The 17,147-nt window shown below is 42.5% G+C and overlaps 1 protein-coding gene across 1 annotated transcript in view; it reads left to right on the top strand.

Annotated features, from left to right (window-relative positions):
- Positions 1-17,147, top strand: part of Rcor3 (REST corepressor 3) — a 39,974-nt gene that overhangs the window by 3,267 nt on the left and 19,560 nt on the right. Inside the window, 7 exon segments of the mRNA XM_032914596.1 lie at positions 4,322-4,399; positions 6,886-6,912; positions 6,915-6,937; positions 8,997-9,158; positions 10,838-10,962; positions 11,587-11,665; positions 15,176-15,394. Coding sequence (XP_032770487.1) covers positions 4,322-4,399; positions 6,886-6,912; positions 6,915-6,937; positions 8,997-9,158; positions 10,838-10,962; positions 11,587-11,665; positions 15,176-15,394 — 713 coding nt within the window.

Genomic DNA, 17,147 nt, shown 5'->3' with positions numbered 1-17,147 from the left:
AGACCCATAAAAGAAGTTTGTAGAGACAGAATTGACATATTCTAAAGCTGACATTTCTTATTTGTTGCCTAGTTAAATAAAGAATGTAATCTTTGGTGTATTAAAATATTAATACTTTGAAATAAAATTATCTTTATTTTAAATTTATCTAAACATTAATGATAGTATCCATTTTATAAAATACATGGATATTATTTTTTTGGTCTTTGAAGTCCTTTTTGTGCGCATTCCCCATAAAATCTTTCATAATATATTTGTACACTTAGAAGTGCTTTATTGGGGACTGGGGAGCTAGATCAGTGAATAAGAACACTTGCTATGATGGCAAGGAGACTGAGTCTGAATCACCAACATCTACATAAAACCCAAACATGGCTGCATATGCCTCTAATCCCAGCCTTGGGAGATGGAGAGAGGCAGATCCCAGGAGCTCCCTGGTCAACCAGTCCAGTGAGAAACTCTGTCTCAAGGCAACAAAGGAAAGAGTGATAGAGGAAGACATGGATGTCCTCTTGGTGTTTCCTCTGGCCTTCAGAGGGCCACCTGCACCCTGAGACAGACACACAGAAAGCGTTCCACTGACCTCTCTACTTTTCATAGATCCAGCTTAAGACACATTATAGTGAACATAAAGTTCTGAGTATTAAGTCTCTGGCCTGAGTGAGTGAGTGCATCGTTGGTTAAAACTGTAGTAGTTGTGGTCTGCTCAACAGAGGAGGGCTCTATCGAGGAGCTTGAAACCCTGGAAATTTTAAATTTTTAGGTAATGTTCTCTGTAAGATAAGAAACTTGTTTGTTTAACATGAGAGGGCATTGGCTATTGATAACGGCTAGAATGTCTGTGTTGCAGTCCCCTTCCTCAGGGACACAGATTCTCTAGGCAGGGCTGAGTGGAGCTGTATGAAAGCTCACGGCACTACTCAAACTGGTGTGCAGTGTAAACTTACACATCCTTTATTTCTGACCACTTAGTATTTTCCAATTGATCGTAGGAGGTAAAACCTCAGATCCTGGGGAAACTACAGATGGGTTTTCAGGCACATTATATTGAGAAAGAAAACTTCTGAATCTCTTAAAACTTACAAGGCTGGAGAGGAGCTCAGTAAACAAAGCACTAACCCTGGAAAAGTCAGGTATCACAGTGGTGCATGCCAATTTTTTGGAAGGTGAAAACAATTTGTCATTGGTCACCCAGCCTGGTTGAAGCAGTGAGTTCTAGGTTCGGTGAGGGATCCTGTCTTTTAAAAGGGCAGGTGGGGAGGGGTAATAGTCAGGTGGGTGGTGCATGCCTTTGATACAAGCAGAGGCAGGCCCTTTCTTTCTTTCTTTCTTTCTTTCTTTCTTTCTTTCTTTCTTTCTTTCTTTCTTTCTTTTTTTAAAGCAGGCCATTTCTTGTTAGTTTGAGGCCAGCTTGATCTACATAGTGTGATAGTTCCAGGACACCCAGGGCTACACGAGAGACTGTGTCTCAAAAAATAAATAAAGTAAAACTACCGGGGTGGGACAAGTAGAATATGCCCTATGTTGATCCGTGAGCACCACATGATTTGTGTATGCACATACAGGCACACGCATGTGCACACATGGCATATACCATGTATTCATGCTTCTATGTCACAAGGAAGGCCTTTACCCCCTATTAGAAGATAGTATACAATAATATAATATAGGACCTAGTTTATACATAGTTTTAAAGTGGTTAGAGGCATTATAGTCTCAGGATCAAAGTCATGGTTTTTAATGTCTCAAAGGGAGTCTTTGAAAGTTACAGATTGCTGGTCTTGTTCTTTGCCCTTGAATTCTACCTTATTCCTCCCATCTCGCATCTTAGTGATTGATTATCAAGTTATCAAATTCATTCTTAAAAAGCACTGAAGTAGTCATACCATCTCTGTTATTATAGATGAGGGAAACTGAGGCACAAGAGGATCTCTTCAAAGAGGCGCACTTGCTGCAACTGGGAGTCTGAAACTATGCCCTTACGCAGTACCTTAAAGCAACCATTTCCTGTAAACATTTACTTCTTGAGCCTAGTTGATGTATCACTGAAAAGGCTGGGGTCCATAATTAGGAGAACGTTGTGAAATGCCTAGTTGAGCATTCTCCGTTTTAAGGCCACTAACATGAATATCTTTGTCATCCCATATTAGAGGAACAGTTAGTTTCTGACACTGGTTTCTGTCATATTAGATCCTTAATTACAATATTGAAAATCTGGGGGAGAATCATATCTGGTATTTTAAATGGAGAAATTACCAATGCCTACTTAAGAGGAGGTGTGCAGTGAGATACAGCAGACTTCCTGTGATTCAAGAATGAGGTCCATGGGCTGAAGGGATGGCTCAGTGGAGACAGGAGGTTGCCACCATGCATGAATTCTATCCCTGAGACTCATACATATATACAACATATACTAACATGAAAAAAAATGTTCTTAAAGAACAGGGAGCAAGAAAGAACATTTCTTTGTCTTGGAGTACTATTACATCGTAAGACTGAATAGAAGCTTTTATTTGATGTGTCATGGTCTATTAAGGAAATTTTTAATAATCTTACTGTCATAATTCACTGTGTAAAAGAATCTATTCCTTGATAAATAATTGAAGTTAAGATATTCACTTGAAACATTTGGTTTTCTAAGGTAAAGGCTTCTGACCAGCTTAGACAGGATTCATTTCACTTCCATTGAATAACTTGACTTTTGCATTTATAAGGTTGTTTTGGTTTTGGTCTTGTTTTTTTACCTGCCAGGCCCATGGCTAAAAATTAAATGTTTTGATATTGAGAATGTTTTGGTTTTTTTGGTTTGTTTGGGGTTTTGTTTACTTACTTGCTTGGTTGAAAGATTTTCACTACACTCTTACTGCACCAGCCTGCTTCAAACTCTTGCTCTTTCTGCCGCACCCTGTGCTCCTGAGTGTATCATATACCCTGCTGATACTGAAGTGGAATAGTTCTGGCATAGGTTTCCTTTATAACCCAGGCCGGCCTTGAACTCCCAATCCTCCTGCCTCTGCCTTCCAAACAATGGGACTACAGATAGACACCAATTTTTGTAGAACATCTCAATGTTTATTTCTGTTGGCCATACCTTTTAATAAGCTCCTGACTCAGATTTTTTTGGTAAAGATTTAAGTTTCCTCTTGTCACTTTTTTCTTAAAGACACAACACCATACAAATGTTTTGCTTTTAAACATATTTTTGCAGTCGTGGTTTTCCTAATGCTTAAGATAACCTTCTATTCACCATTCTTAATTTTTCAGATCATAAAATAAGAGTTTAAAATAATTTCAGCTTCATACGTTATTAGTATGATTCTTTCAACTAGAAATACATACCAAACATTTAATAGTAATATTTGATGCTTCTCCAAAAGTTAAGTATGAGTAATATTAAATTATTGACTCATAAGTAACTTCTCTGTGTGGAAGTTATAGTAAGGAATGCTCTCTACTCCAAATACCTTATAATAATCACAGAATTTAACCACAGAATTCTACTAATATTTTATGTGACTAATTTGAAATTCTGACTGCTAGTGGTAAGTAACATCTACCTCTTGAAAATCAGCTGTTTTAAATGTTTTAACATGGCAGGAATGCCTACTGTGTTGCTAGTTTTAACTAACTTGTAGCTAAGGATTGGGTGGAAGCCAGAAAAGTCCCCTATGTAACAATGTGTCTACAGGCACAGTCGCCCTGGTCTCGCTGTTGCTTTCCTCCATCCGGGCCATTTCAGTTTCTATCAGTGAAGCTTGATGCTATGGACGTATAACATGGGAAATTCACAGGAAAGGACTTAACCAGATCAGATGAACAAGAAATTGTGTTAACTTTTATGCCTTTGGAAGGAAAGCTGGCAGACTTAGGAATGAGATAAAAATACAAGCCACGGGGTTGGGGATTTAGCTCAGTGGTGAGCGCTTGCCTAGGAAGCGCCAAGGCCCTGGGTTCGGTCCCCAGCTCCAAAAAAAAAAAAAGAACCAAAAAAAAAAAAAATACAAGCCCGAAGGGAGACGCTAGCAGTTGTGACCCGTGAGCACACAGGGCAAAGCAAAGGTGACATAGGTGTTCTGTAGGGTCCGTTTTGAACGATGATCCCTAAGCAGCACCCAGGTGGCAGGAGTGTGTGCTTCAGGAAGTCTTTCTAGTGGTAACAGAGCATTTGCTATAATGTTTCCTTCATTTTGCATAAGTTGTGAGATCTGTTTTCCTGTGTGTTCTTTGCAGGTATTGCACTAAAATAAATGGAATTTTGCTTGTGTTTAGTTGGAATATAAGTAAAAGGCTATCCTATTCAAAATAATTAATTTTTCCTCAGGTGCTACCAAGTACACAGATAAAGACAATGGAGGCATGCTTGTGTGGTCTCCTTATCACAGTATCCCAGATGCCAAATGTAAGTTCTCTTTCTGAGATCGAATGTTAACACCAGTAGGGAATCAGCCTGTTCAAAATGTAATTTACATCTGTCTTTTAGTCTTTTAGGTTCGCTTAAGAACTGAATTACCTTTGTTTGCTTTTTTTAATGGAAACCTTCGCTGTATTAGAATGTTTTTCCTTTCGAAAGATAGTGAATTTGATCATTTCAGTTTGTGTCAGGCCCATGAAGAATGCAAAAACCTAGGACCTGCTGGCTTTGGTGCTTAAATCCTCAAGCAGGGGAGGGAATTACTATGTAGACATCTGCACAGGCTTTTCCTCAGTCTATGGAGCAGTAAGAGAAATGCCGCCAGACTCCAGAGAGCCCACTCTCATTCCCATTTTAAAGAGGAAAGGTGAGAGAACTGAATTACCTCAGCAGCCGTCAGGCCATCTGGTGCTCTCCATTTCTGGACGGAGACCTTCTGGATCCTTGACCAATCACTTCTTGAATCATGGTGTGGCATTAGACTTCAGTGTGATGTAGCGGACCTGACTCCTTTGCGGCACATCAGATATAGGAAACATACAGGTAACAACACTAAGACCCCCACCCCTCCATTCAGCGATCAGATTTATTAAGTAACAGCAGCAGCTACACTGAACAGTCATTCTAGCGAACATAAAATAAGGTTTTCTTTAATAGTATTTCCTAGCATCCTATGAACTTATGTCTTGCTATGGTTTATTTAGTCTCGAGAAAAATAGCCATGTCCTATCTATCCTGTGCATAGAGCCTGACCATGCCAATCGATGCAACTAGAGCTAAAAACTGGAAAGTGACATGTGTCTGCAGACCTAGTAATCTTCCCAACTTAAAAGCTTTAATGCACTAGGTGAAGCTTCATCCTCTGATAAACTAGGGATCTTGTGCCCTGGATTCAATAAGAAATATGTACCTGGAACCTGAAAGAGATTTGGCTTTCCCAAGCTTGCTCATTATTATATACAGAGGCTTTCGATCATAAGACACACGCATCAGGGCATCAGAGAAATTTGATGTTTAATACAATGGTGTGTTTTTTTAACAAAGTGAAAAACAAAATGCAGAAAGGTAACATGCCCCTTAGGGTGGTGTCCATGTGGGCTGTCCACCATGGGGGTGGTATCCATGTAGGCTGTCCACCATTAGGGTGGTGTCCATGGGGCTGTCCAAAGCAGGTCCGAGGCAGTGATCAACCCTGGTTATATTGTGTTAGAGTCTCTTAGGAATTTTTCCCTTCCAAGTATTGGTGTCTAATCTGACCCACGTCTTAGAGACAATGCCTTTACATCTTCTTAAAGCTTCTGTCATGGTTCTAATGCCAGAGCTGAGACCACTTCTGTGCAATTGGGATTTCTTAACTTGCTATCTAAAGGTCTGTACTGTATGTTTGTTATATTTAACTGGCATCTTTCTAGGACTGTAGTGTATGTAAGTAGATTCTCAGTAAATGTAATACTTGGATTTTCTGTACTCCTGAGCATTTTCTATATGTTAACTCACTTGACCATTAGAGACCGATGTTTTATCATGAATTTAGAGCAGAAAACTAAGGTACAAAAGGTTAAATTACTCCACCAAAGTTAAAAGTGTGAGTAATGAACAGAAAAACAAGTCCATGTAGATAGTAGCTATTCCGGGGTCAGCATTCTTAAGATTTCTGCTTCTCAGAAATACGTTTAAAGAAATAACTACATACACATATGTGTAATGAATAGTTTTAAAAGGATAAAGGGGTGACTATGGACAGCATGTTAAAGCGAATCCCAAGGGTAACAGACTACTTGGTAATGAGGCCTTGAAATAGCCGGCATTATTAAAGCTGCTTATCTGAATTACTCTGAAGGTTTAGTTACTTGTGATAAGTGAAAACAGAATGCCTAAGCTCTTAAAGCAAGCAGAAGAGCTGAGAGACCGTGGACGCACGCTCAGTGTGCCATTCTTCCATGTAGCCTGCAGAATTTATAAGTGTGAGAAGGGCTTGTTACACAGACAAGTATCTCAAGTAAAGACCATAATGGATAGTCAAGGATTATCTCATAATTTTACAGTGTAATTGGGTCCCAGTGTCTACTTCCACATGGGTGATTGTCAACACACAAAAATAATTATAGCAGTGTTACTTAGTTTACCAATAATTATTCTCATATATGATCATAGGGTTATCAGGTTAAATGAAATTTTAAACTGGGTGAGGAGCCACTGATGCTGCTTATAAATCTCCTTTATTAACCGTTCATGGATGATAGCTTTGGCTATTTTTTTTACTCATAATAGTAAATTATTACTAATTTACTATTAGTAATAATAGTAATAGTGATTAGTAAATTAGTAATAGTATTAGTAATAGTAATTACTAACAACAGTATTATTGGTAATAAATAACAGTAAATTACCATATTAAAAAAAAGAGAACGAAAGCCTAGATCTGAGAAAGCTGAAGTTTCCGAAAGTAATGACATGACGTTGTTCTGTTACAGTGGATGAGTATGTAAGCCATTGCAAGGAGAACACGGCTACAATGTTGAACAGGTCACGTGGGAAAGTGTGTGTGTGTGTGTGTGTGTGTGTGTGTGTGTGTGTGTGTGTGTGTGTGTGTGTGTGTGTGTGTGTGTGTGTGTGTATCTATGTGGGGGGGGTGTGTGTGTGTGTGTGTATCTGTGGTGTGTGCATGTGTGTGTGTCTGTGTGAACTGTAACGTGTATCTATGTGATGTCTGCATGTGTGTGTGTGTGTGTACTGTAGCATGTATCTATGTGGGGTCTGCATGTGTGTGTGTGTGTGTGTGTACTGTGGTGTGTATCTATGTGGTGTGTGTACTGTGGCGTGTATCTATGTGGTGTGTGTGTGTGTGTGTGTGTGTACTGTAGCATGTATCTATGTGGTGTGTGCATGTGTGTGTGTGTGTGTGCTGTAGCATGTATCTATGTGGTATATGTGTGTGTGTGTGTCTGTCTGTGTGTACTGTAGCGTGTATCTATGTGGTGTGTGTATGTGTGTGTGTACTGTAGCATGTATCTATGTGATGTTTGTTTGTGTGTGAGTGTGTGTGTGTGTACTGTAGCGTGTATCTATGTGGTATGTGTATGTACTGTAGCATGTGTCTATGTGATACCTGTGTGTGTATGTGTACTGTAGCATGTATCTGTGTGATGTTTGTGTGTGTGTGTGTGTGTGTGTGTGTGTGTGTGTGTGTGTGTACTGTAGCATGTACCTATGTGAAGGTCAGAGATTGGTGTCAATCTGTCTTCCTTCACCCATACCAACAAAGTGGGGGGAAAAGAAGACCAGATCTCATGATGCTGCTCAAGCCACCATAACTCTGCCTCAGCCATCCCGGTAACTGGGACTGTGGGTATGTGGCACTACTTCCTGTTTTAAAGCAGAGAGCCTTAAATCTAAGTATCCCACCCTGGATCAGAACTACAGCAGAACCGGCGGGTTTGTTTGTAGAGAAAGAAGATTAAATCTGTGTAAATGAGTCCCTGAGAACCAGCTTCACAGAGTAAACTAAAAGTAAACTTTTTGAAATTGACATGCTGACTATAGAGCTAAACAACCATTTGGGGGAATTTTTAACCTTTTGGTGAGCCATTTTACAGTTTTAGTCTTTGTTTGGTTGTTGGGGAAAATTTTTGTCTTGCTGTATAAACCCGACTGCCCTAGAATTTAAGGTGATCCCCCTGCCTCTGTCTTCCCAGTGCTAGGATTAAAGGTCTGCACCACCACACTTGGCATGCCTTCCTTGTTAATCTTCGAGGAAGTTAATCTTTTAAAATATGAGTTTATATTAGCTCATTAGCATGTGTATGCACAGAATTTATTTTTAAGCTCACCATTAAAAATTCTCTTTTTATACAGAATGAAGGTTTATACATTAAGTAATAGTTAATACCTATTAACTAGAAATGACTTGCCAATCAAGTCATTTATTTAATTAGGTGACTTCTAATAATTATATGTAAGTATACATTATGGTGACAGCAAAGTAAATGTACAAATGTTTTATTAAATATGTGATAAAATAATTTAATCGAGCCAATTGTAGTGAATGTGCCTTTAAATTATGTCATAGGCTAAATAATTCCAAAAGGTCAAAGCTTGATATTTCTCTTCTAAGTCCAACCAATTATGTCTGATTCTTGTGTTGTAATTGATAATTTCATTCAGCTACAGCAGTCACTCGAGAGCTTTTAGATTGTTCTCCCCACTACTGACACACTGATACAATTCAAGTAGGATCTTGTCTTGAGCCTACAAACTTGACACTCCATGTCAGGTTTTCTTACTTCTGCCACAAATGTGGTGTGTGTGTGTGTGTGTGTGTGTGTGTGTGTGTGTGTGTGTATGTATACATGTGCATGCATGCATATGTGTGAGTGTGCATGTGTGTGTGTGTGTGTGTGTGTGTGTGTACTTATTCAGAGGCCCCTGACTTAAATAAATAGGTTGTTACCCCGTTTAAAGGCCCCACGCTGAGTTTATAGTGAGTGGAAGCCACAGGCTAACATTTTCAGTTTGATTCGTGTTTAACTCTAAGTGTGGTGGAAGTCAGTCCAATAAAACCAAAGGCGGTTATTTCTCTTCAAAGGCACTTGGCATGTTGTTCTGGCACAAGCACAACATTGAGAAGTCCCTTGCGGACCTCCCTAATTTCACGCCCTTCCCGGATGAGTGGACAGTGGAAGACAAAGTCCTGTTTGAACAAGCCTTTAGTTTCCATGGGAAGAGCTTCCACAGGATCCAGCAAATGGTACGGTGGTTGTGGCCTCACGCAGATTATCATGGTGTTAATTATGACACTACTGATTGCTAACTGCTCGCTAAATGTAAAGCATCTCTCACTTGATTTAATGTTAGAAGTGCTCAACACAGGTGCGTTTGCATACAGTGCTTCCTGCGGTTGTCCACACATGACGTGTACGCCATTTCATTAATTTGATCTGGTGTCAGATGTGTGCATAATAGTTATTAAATTAATTTGGTGGGTTTTTTTTTTAAGGGAGAATAATAATATAACTTTATTTAGGGATTTTTGTAATGTTTTGGTTTCTCATTTTAGGACTTCCTTCCATTTTGTATATGAAAGTCCTTTTTTTTTTAATTTAAGTTTTTGAGAGAATACATGAGTACTATATCTATGTCATTGCTACCCTCCCCCACAGCTCCTCCCATGTTCCCTACCTCCCTTTCGAGCTCACAACCACTTTAATTATTGTTGTTACATATGTGCTTACACATGCACACACACATACTCATGCACATACACACACATGCACACACGCTCGTGTACACACACACTTATGCACACACACACTCATGCTCATGCACACACACATACACACTCATACATACATACACTCATGCTCATGCATACACACTCGCACATATGCACACACGCACATGCACACGCACACGCACACGAACACCCACATCTACATACAACCTTCTGAGACCATGCAATGTTGCTCATATGTGTATGTGTCCAGGGCTGGTTACTTAGAATTAGACAGACTAGTTAAAAAGCAGCACCCAGACAATACTGAAGTAACACAGAAATTTTGAAGTTGACTTTGGTATGAAGACTGGCAACATGAGAGCCCATCTTAAATTCATGCTGTCCAGTGCTTTCCAGGTGCTGGAGAGAGTTGTTGGTGCTGGTTTGGGCTTTTGTTTTTCAAGGGAAAATGTCTATATTGCTATTTTCTACATTGCAAGTTCCTAAACACTTTTGGTATTGCATTAAAGTAATGTACGTCAAGCAGTTGGTACTCCCGTACGCTTTAAGCAGACAGTGTTTCTGCATCCAGGTGACTTCCGTAATTGGAGGGAACATTTTGGTTGGTAGTTCACAACCTCACTTGCCAGTGTGACACACCAATACATGTAATCAATCGTTGGTCACTGTAAGACTGTTCAGTCGTTAAGATATGTCTGCCTGGTTTACTAAGCTCTAGATGTAGAACTAAAGTGATTTAAAAAGTTCACCGTCCAGTACTGAGCAGCCCTTTGCTGCCTGAAAGAGGCCAGACTCGGAGCACCACACGGTGTGAGTCTCTGGTGTGAAGTTTATATTGATTTCTTAGACACCAAAGGCTCTAAACTAGGCCAGGAGAATTGAGTTGCTCTCAGGAAACAAGTGCTGACTGCTAGCAGAGCCATGCTTGGGCCTTGGGGGACATTCTCATTGTGACATCGTCCCTCTGCCCCAGAACCAACAGTCACATGGTTCAGCAGTGTCAGTGGTGTTGGTATAATGGAGTTCTGTGACTGTGCGTACTTTTTAGTTGTTGGTGGTGGTAAATGTTCCACAATATAGCTTTCACTTATGTCTTGATTATCAAAATATTGTCCAGTCACTTGGTGATCAGAGTTGATGAACTAAACTTTCCAACAATAACAGGTTTTTGTTTTTGTTTTTTTAAAAAAAAGCTTCCAGATAAGACAATTGCAAGTCTTGTAAAGTATTACTATTCTTGGAAAAAAACTCGCTCAAGGACAAGTTTGATGGACCGGCAGGCTCGTAAACTAGCCAACAGACACAATCAAGGTGACAGGTAGGTTGCACACTTGGCCTCTACTGTACTGTTGGGGACTTTTCACTGGACCGTATAGTTTTCATAAGACAGAAGGCCGCTGCAGCACTGCGTCTGCTGTGGAGAACTCAGAGTGTTCCGAGGGGCGGTGTGCCCCGAGTGAGGCTTTCTTTCTCTCAGCGTTCCTTGTTCAGTGTGGCTTAAAGACAAACCAAGACGTGACTCCGTGCTCTCCCACCAATACTGGAGGGCCTGGGTTCCATCCCTAGTCCTCCACACTCAGATATATTAAACAGTATATTCTGTGAAGGTGGCCTTTCTGCATTTCCTGAAGTAAGATTCCTGAGCAGCCTAAGTGCCCACTACCGTAACACGCTTTGTCTGTCTTTTCGCCAAGCACAGAGCTGAAGTCACCAACATTACAACAGACAGATAGCCAGTGCCCCCACCACGTGGTACTGCTATATTTTTCCCCCTAAATCTCTTACTTCTTAGCTAGAAATCTTTATTAAGCGATCCTGTAAGCCCCAAAGGACAGGCGTTTCTTAGAACTTTAGAGATCCCCATAACAACTGTTCTGCCTAGTGACAGCTCTTAGGAATATGTGGTAAAGCTACAAGAAAACGCCGATCTTGTTTCTTTCAGTGATGATGATGTGGAAGAACCTCACCCCATGGATGGGAACGACAGCGACTATGACCCAAAGAAAGAAGCCAAGAGAGAGGTGACTGAGGAGCCTCTGTGCCTGTTATGTTGCCGCTCAGAGAACAACTTAACACTTTACACTGGGGGTGGTGTCGAGGCCCAGAGCCGGGTGGTGGTGAACACTTTAGTCCCAGCCCTTGAGCTGCAGAGGCAGGTAAATCTCTGGGGGTTTGGGTCCAGCCTGGTCTACTTAGAGAGTTCCAGGCCAGCCAGGACTACACAAGGAGACAGATGGCGTGGTAGTTAAGAGCACTCGCTGCTCTCTCCGAGGACTGGAGCGAGGACTGAGTTCACAGCGCTGAGGTCTATCTATAACTAACTGCCTGTAACTCAGCGTCAGGAGATCTGACACCTCAGCCTTAGTGGACACCTGCACTCCGTGCACACACACACACACACACACACACACACACACACACACACACACACACGTCATTATCTGGAGAAAAGGCAGCTCTGCCACAATATTAGTCTTCAATCCATTTTTTAAAAAAATTAAACTCACCTTTACATGGTAAGATTTTAGGCTCTCTAGGTTTGTTTCCCAATTTTTCCCAGAAATGTTTTCCCCATGTTATAGCAAAGTAGAAAGGAGAAGGTAGAGGTGGGTGTGTGGAGAGCAGTGGGCACTGGGCTGAGGCTGGCTCAGTGAGAGGCGAAGAACTCCTCCCCTCTCCCCCCACCCCCAGCAGAGTGCTCAGCTGCCTCTGCATGCTGTCCGTAGGACACTCCCAGGCATTAAGAAAAGGCTAAACTGACACACACACTGTTCAACAAGGTAAGGAAGTCCGCATTTGTAAAGCGTTTGAGTGCAGTCAGACCTTGTCGGTCAGACATTGGCGGATGAGGTGAGGCAGCTTGCAGCCCTAAGAGCAGCACTGGAGGTGGCTGGCCAGGCTCTGTTTCAACCTAGGTTGTGAAGTGTGTGATCCCCCCAGCAACTGTCACTGCCCAGAAAGCTGTCCCTTCTGGTCCTTACCATCCTTTGAAGTCTCTCCACTTACAACATTTTAAAATCCTACATTACTTCAACTTGGCGTTTTCTAACTCTCCTAATTTTTAGATTTTTAATATTTTCCCACCGCCAGCAACAGCCAGATGCCTTAATTTCTTCATCTGCCTCAATTATGTATGTGTGGCTAGGTGTGAATATGTGTGAATATGTGTATGTGTGGCTAGGTGTGAATATGTGTGAATATGTGTATGTGTGGCTAGGTGTGAATATGTGTATGTGTGGCTAGGTGTGAATGTGTATTATGAATGCAGATGCCCATGGAGGCCAAAAAAACAGGGCACAGGGTCTCCTGAAGCTGGAGTTACAGGCAGCGTTGGTGCCGGGGGCAGAACTCAGGCCCTCTGCAAGAACAGTATGTGCTGCCAACCACTGAGCCTTCTCTTCAACCCCACAACTCACTTTTGGGTTACTTTCTTCCTATTTCTTTAACTTTTCATTCTTCTGATATTCTTACTATATATAGCCCTCTTAGAATCAGAGTGCTTAGCGCTATGCCTGCCTACCTGTGTGTGTGTCTAGCGCACCCATGTGGAGGTCAGGGGTCAGTGCTGAGTTCTTCCTCTGTTAGCTTCCATCGCTTCGTTTTTCTTCCTTTTATTTATTTCTTCATTTTTAGCCAGGGTCTCTCACTGAGCTTGCTGTTCTGACTAGACTAGCCAGCCAATGAGACGCGAGGACCCCTGTGTCTCTGGACCCTCGTTTCCGGGATTACGGACACGTGCTTCTGTACCACGTGGTCACAACCCAGGTCTCCTTGCTGCGCAGCAAACGGTGTCCTTACTGAGCCCATCCCACGCCCTGCGTTTTACTCACTTTTGCTGTCTCTTTGCCTTTTCTAAGGGTTTCTCCCTTCGTGGTCTGTTTTGGAGAAGCATATATTCCACTATTTTACGGTCCGCTATTCTGAGCTAGCTACTCCTGTATTTCTAGTCTTATGTGCTCAGGAGATCTTATCTTCTATATTTAGGGTATACTCCGGTGCCGGCACTCTCGGTGACTTCCCCATTACACGCTTTGGCTCCAAACCCTACTGATTTGTGGATTTGTGTTTTTGCTCACAATTTTAGTCGCATCTTGTTTTGGTTTTGTTTTTGTTTTTTTTTTTTACCTTATTCAAACTTAAATTCACTGTTTTCTTTTTTTTAATTGCTGTATATATTTATTGGTTATTTGGGTCACAGTTCTTTCTTGACTCGGTCCTTCCTCTATATAGACTCCCTTTCTTCCCTGAGGAATATCCTTTTAGAAATGTATACTTGTCTATGAGACCTCTGAGATCTCAGTATGATCTTCCAAACGGCGTCTGGATTTGCTTCTGCCAAGTGCGTCGGCACTACCATCGAAGCCACTGAAGGGGACTTTTCAAGCCAAAGACAAAAGTTTAGGGGCTAAACCGTCCGAGGCAGTTCTCAGGGAGACTTTCCAAGGTTTCTTTTCTTCAGCCAAGATTGGCACAGGCATGACTGCTTCTAACCCTCTCCTGCGGTGGAGTGAGCAGGGCTGTTTACACGGTGATGTGTGCCCCTTCCAGCACTCTGCCCTGGACTCTCGTGCCCTCCCGGCATGGCCCCCACTGCAGCCTGGGCCTTCAGGCCCATGCCAGCTCCCACACAGCTGTAGATCCTTCTAGATTCTCCCTCATGCTTCCAGGGCTACTGAGGAATGACCTCACTTCACTGGCAGCTTGAAAAACCTTCAGTCCAAAGATTTTATTTAGGAGGTGCCTCTCTGAACATCAGATTTGCCTTAATTACTTTGAATTTTGAGCAGTAAAGTAAATTACACTTGAATACTGGGTTTTATGGATCCTCTTCCTAAAGAACACAGTTCAAATGTACCAGTAAGACGTGTGTCAGGTCTTAATGGGTGCCTGGAATAGGCACAGGGTGACACTGATGTCTTCACGGTGGTTTATTTCGTGCTCATCGTCACTGTTTTCAGGACAACTTTCCCAACTCTTCTGAGGCATGAACTGATACCTAATACTTGCAGTTGGAGTTGTATTATATATAAGCCACATACGCACATTTGACAGTGTCCATGCCACCAAAGTCAAGCTCGTCTGGCGTGACCTAGGGACATGCAGCTTCTGAAACTCCAAGTGAAATAAGACCTCCCTCTTTCCACTTGAAATATGCCACGCGTAACTTCTAAATTGCCTTCTTTGTTGTTCTCTTTGCAGACCTTTACATGTAAAATGTGTACTTTGGCGCCAGGTTGCTGCTCTGGTCTTCATTACATAGGCAACGGGAAGAATTTATAGTGTAACTTATTTTTCCAGCATTCTTAGGCCTCGGGACCTAGAAACTAAACATTCAATTGACTTAGAGATACATTTTGTCACGATGCCACACACACCCCCACTGCGTGTATCTTCTTTGGACTTGTACGTAATAAACCTGGTTTATCGGGAGTATTCTGCAGTGCAGAAGGCTTTTCTGTTTGTAGTAGATTGTTTACTCTGTATACATTTGTGAAAACCAAGGCCTTGCTCCTCTGCCTCTGTTCTCTCAGGGTAACTCTGAACAGCCAGTCCAAACGAGCAAGATAGGCCTGGGGAGGAGAGAGTACCAGAGTCTGCAACACCGTCATCACTCGCAGCGCTCCAAGTGCCGCCCTCCTAAGGGCATGTATCTAACCCAGGAGGATGTGGTGGCTGTTTCCTGCAGTCCCAACGCAGCCAACACCATCCTGAGGCAACTGGACATGGAGCTGATCTCTCTCAAGCGCCAGGTATTTCCTAAAAGCCGCGCCTCGTGTGGTTTTGTCCATTTGTTATCCAGCAGCGTTGATTCTAGACAGATCGTACAGCTCAGCAGCCGTCGGCCGGCGTTTCTGTGGAATAAGGAATGGCCACCGCACTGCTTTTCAAGTTGTCGAAAGCTGATACGTGTTGTCTGCAGTGAGATGTGCAGGTGACTGGGCACATTGTGAGTCCTCAGTGAGTCATCACTGCTGCGGTCCTCATCGTGGGTCGTCGTAGTAACAGTATTTTTTTTAAATGTCCTCGTGGCTTTTCAGTGCTAAGACCCTAGTCTGTACACTTTGAGGATGATGCCATAAGGCCTTATGAAAATAAACCAATAGTTTCTGCTATTGGGAGCGGGGAGATTGAGAATTGGCATAGCGAGGTGGTAAAGGTTTATACCGGTAGCAACTCACCTTACACTGACCAAAAGCCATCTTCCATACTTCCCTGACATCTGTTTTTTGTTTGTTTGTTTGTTTCAGTTTGCTTTTTTGTGTTGTTTTGTTTTGTTTTTGAGATAGGGTTTCCTGTGTATCCCTGGCTGTCCTGCAACTTGCTCTGTAGACTGGGCTGACCTTGAACTCAGAGAGATCTGCCTGCCTCTGTCTCCTGAATGCTGGGATTAAAGGCATGTCCCACCACCACTCGATCTCTCTCTCTCTCTCTCTCTCTCTCTCCTCCCTCCCCCCCCCCCCCTCCCTCTCTCTCTCTCTCTCTCTCTCTCTCTCTCTCACTCTCTCACTCACTCACTCCTCCTCAATATTTTATTTTATTCTATGTGTGAGTGCTTTGCCTGCATGTGTACCTTGTGCTTGTCTGGTGCCCGCAGTGACCAGAAGCTGTCAAATTCCCTGGAACTGCAGACAGTTGTGAGCTGTCACATGGTTGCTGGGAATCAAACCCAGGGTCTTTTTTTTTTTTTTTTTTTTTTTTGGAGCTGGGGACTGAACCCAGAGCCTTGTGCTTGCTAGGCAAGCGCTCTACCACTGAGCTAAATCCCCAACCCCGCAGCAGGTGTTCTTGACCACTGGGCCATCTGAGTTACTCTTTTGGTTTTGGCTTGGTTGTTTGTTTTTTTGTTTTTGAACAGTGTCGTTCTACACAGTCCTGGCTGTCCTGGAACTCACTATGTAGAGCAGGCTGGCCTAGAACTCACAGATCTGCCTGCCCCTGCCTCCGAGTGCTGGGACTGCAGGAGTGCACCTCCCCCACTCCATCCTGTTAAGCAGAGGTTTTATTGCTGCATTTCTGACCTGAATTGCATTGATCCGTGCTCTCATATCATTCTGTCTTCTGTGTTTATTAGAAGTGCTTTCCTAAAAGGCAGATGTGAGCATTCTCTCTTCATTAAAAATCTTCAGTTTCCTTCCATCGTTAGGCAGAAGTGAAATTCTTTGGCCTACTGCGTGGCCGTTCTTTACCCTGGTCCTACGCCCCTCCTTTGTCCTAAATGCTCTCCTGCCTAGAGTTCTTTCTGTCTCTCCGACAGGTCTGGCTGCTTAGCGCTTTGACACTGGAGCCTTTGCCTAACACTCCCTACCACCCACCCAACAACACCCAACAGCAATGACCAACATAAACACCTTTATTCATTCTCTCATACCCTTCCTTCCTTCTCCTACGTGCGTCTTCCTGACATGGCCAACCGATTTATTCTAGGTTCTCTGGTTGAGAAAACATGATGAATAACCTAATATTTGGCTGCCCATACTGGGGGAAAAAAAGAAAGAAACAACC

The sequence above is a fragment of the Rattus rattus genome, chromosome 10, assembly GCF_011064425.1.
Source record: "Rattus rattus isolate New Zealand chromosome 10, Rrattus_CSIRO_v1, whole genome shotgun sequence".
NCBI lineage: Eukaryota > Metazoa > Chordata > Mammalia > Rodentia > Muridae > Rattus > Rattus rattus.
Note: the sequence above shows the minus strand (reverse complement) of the source record. Positions and strands in the feature narration are given on the sequence as shown.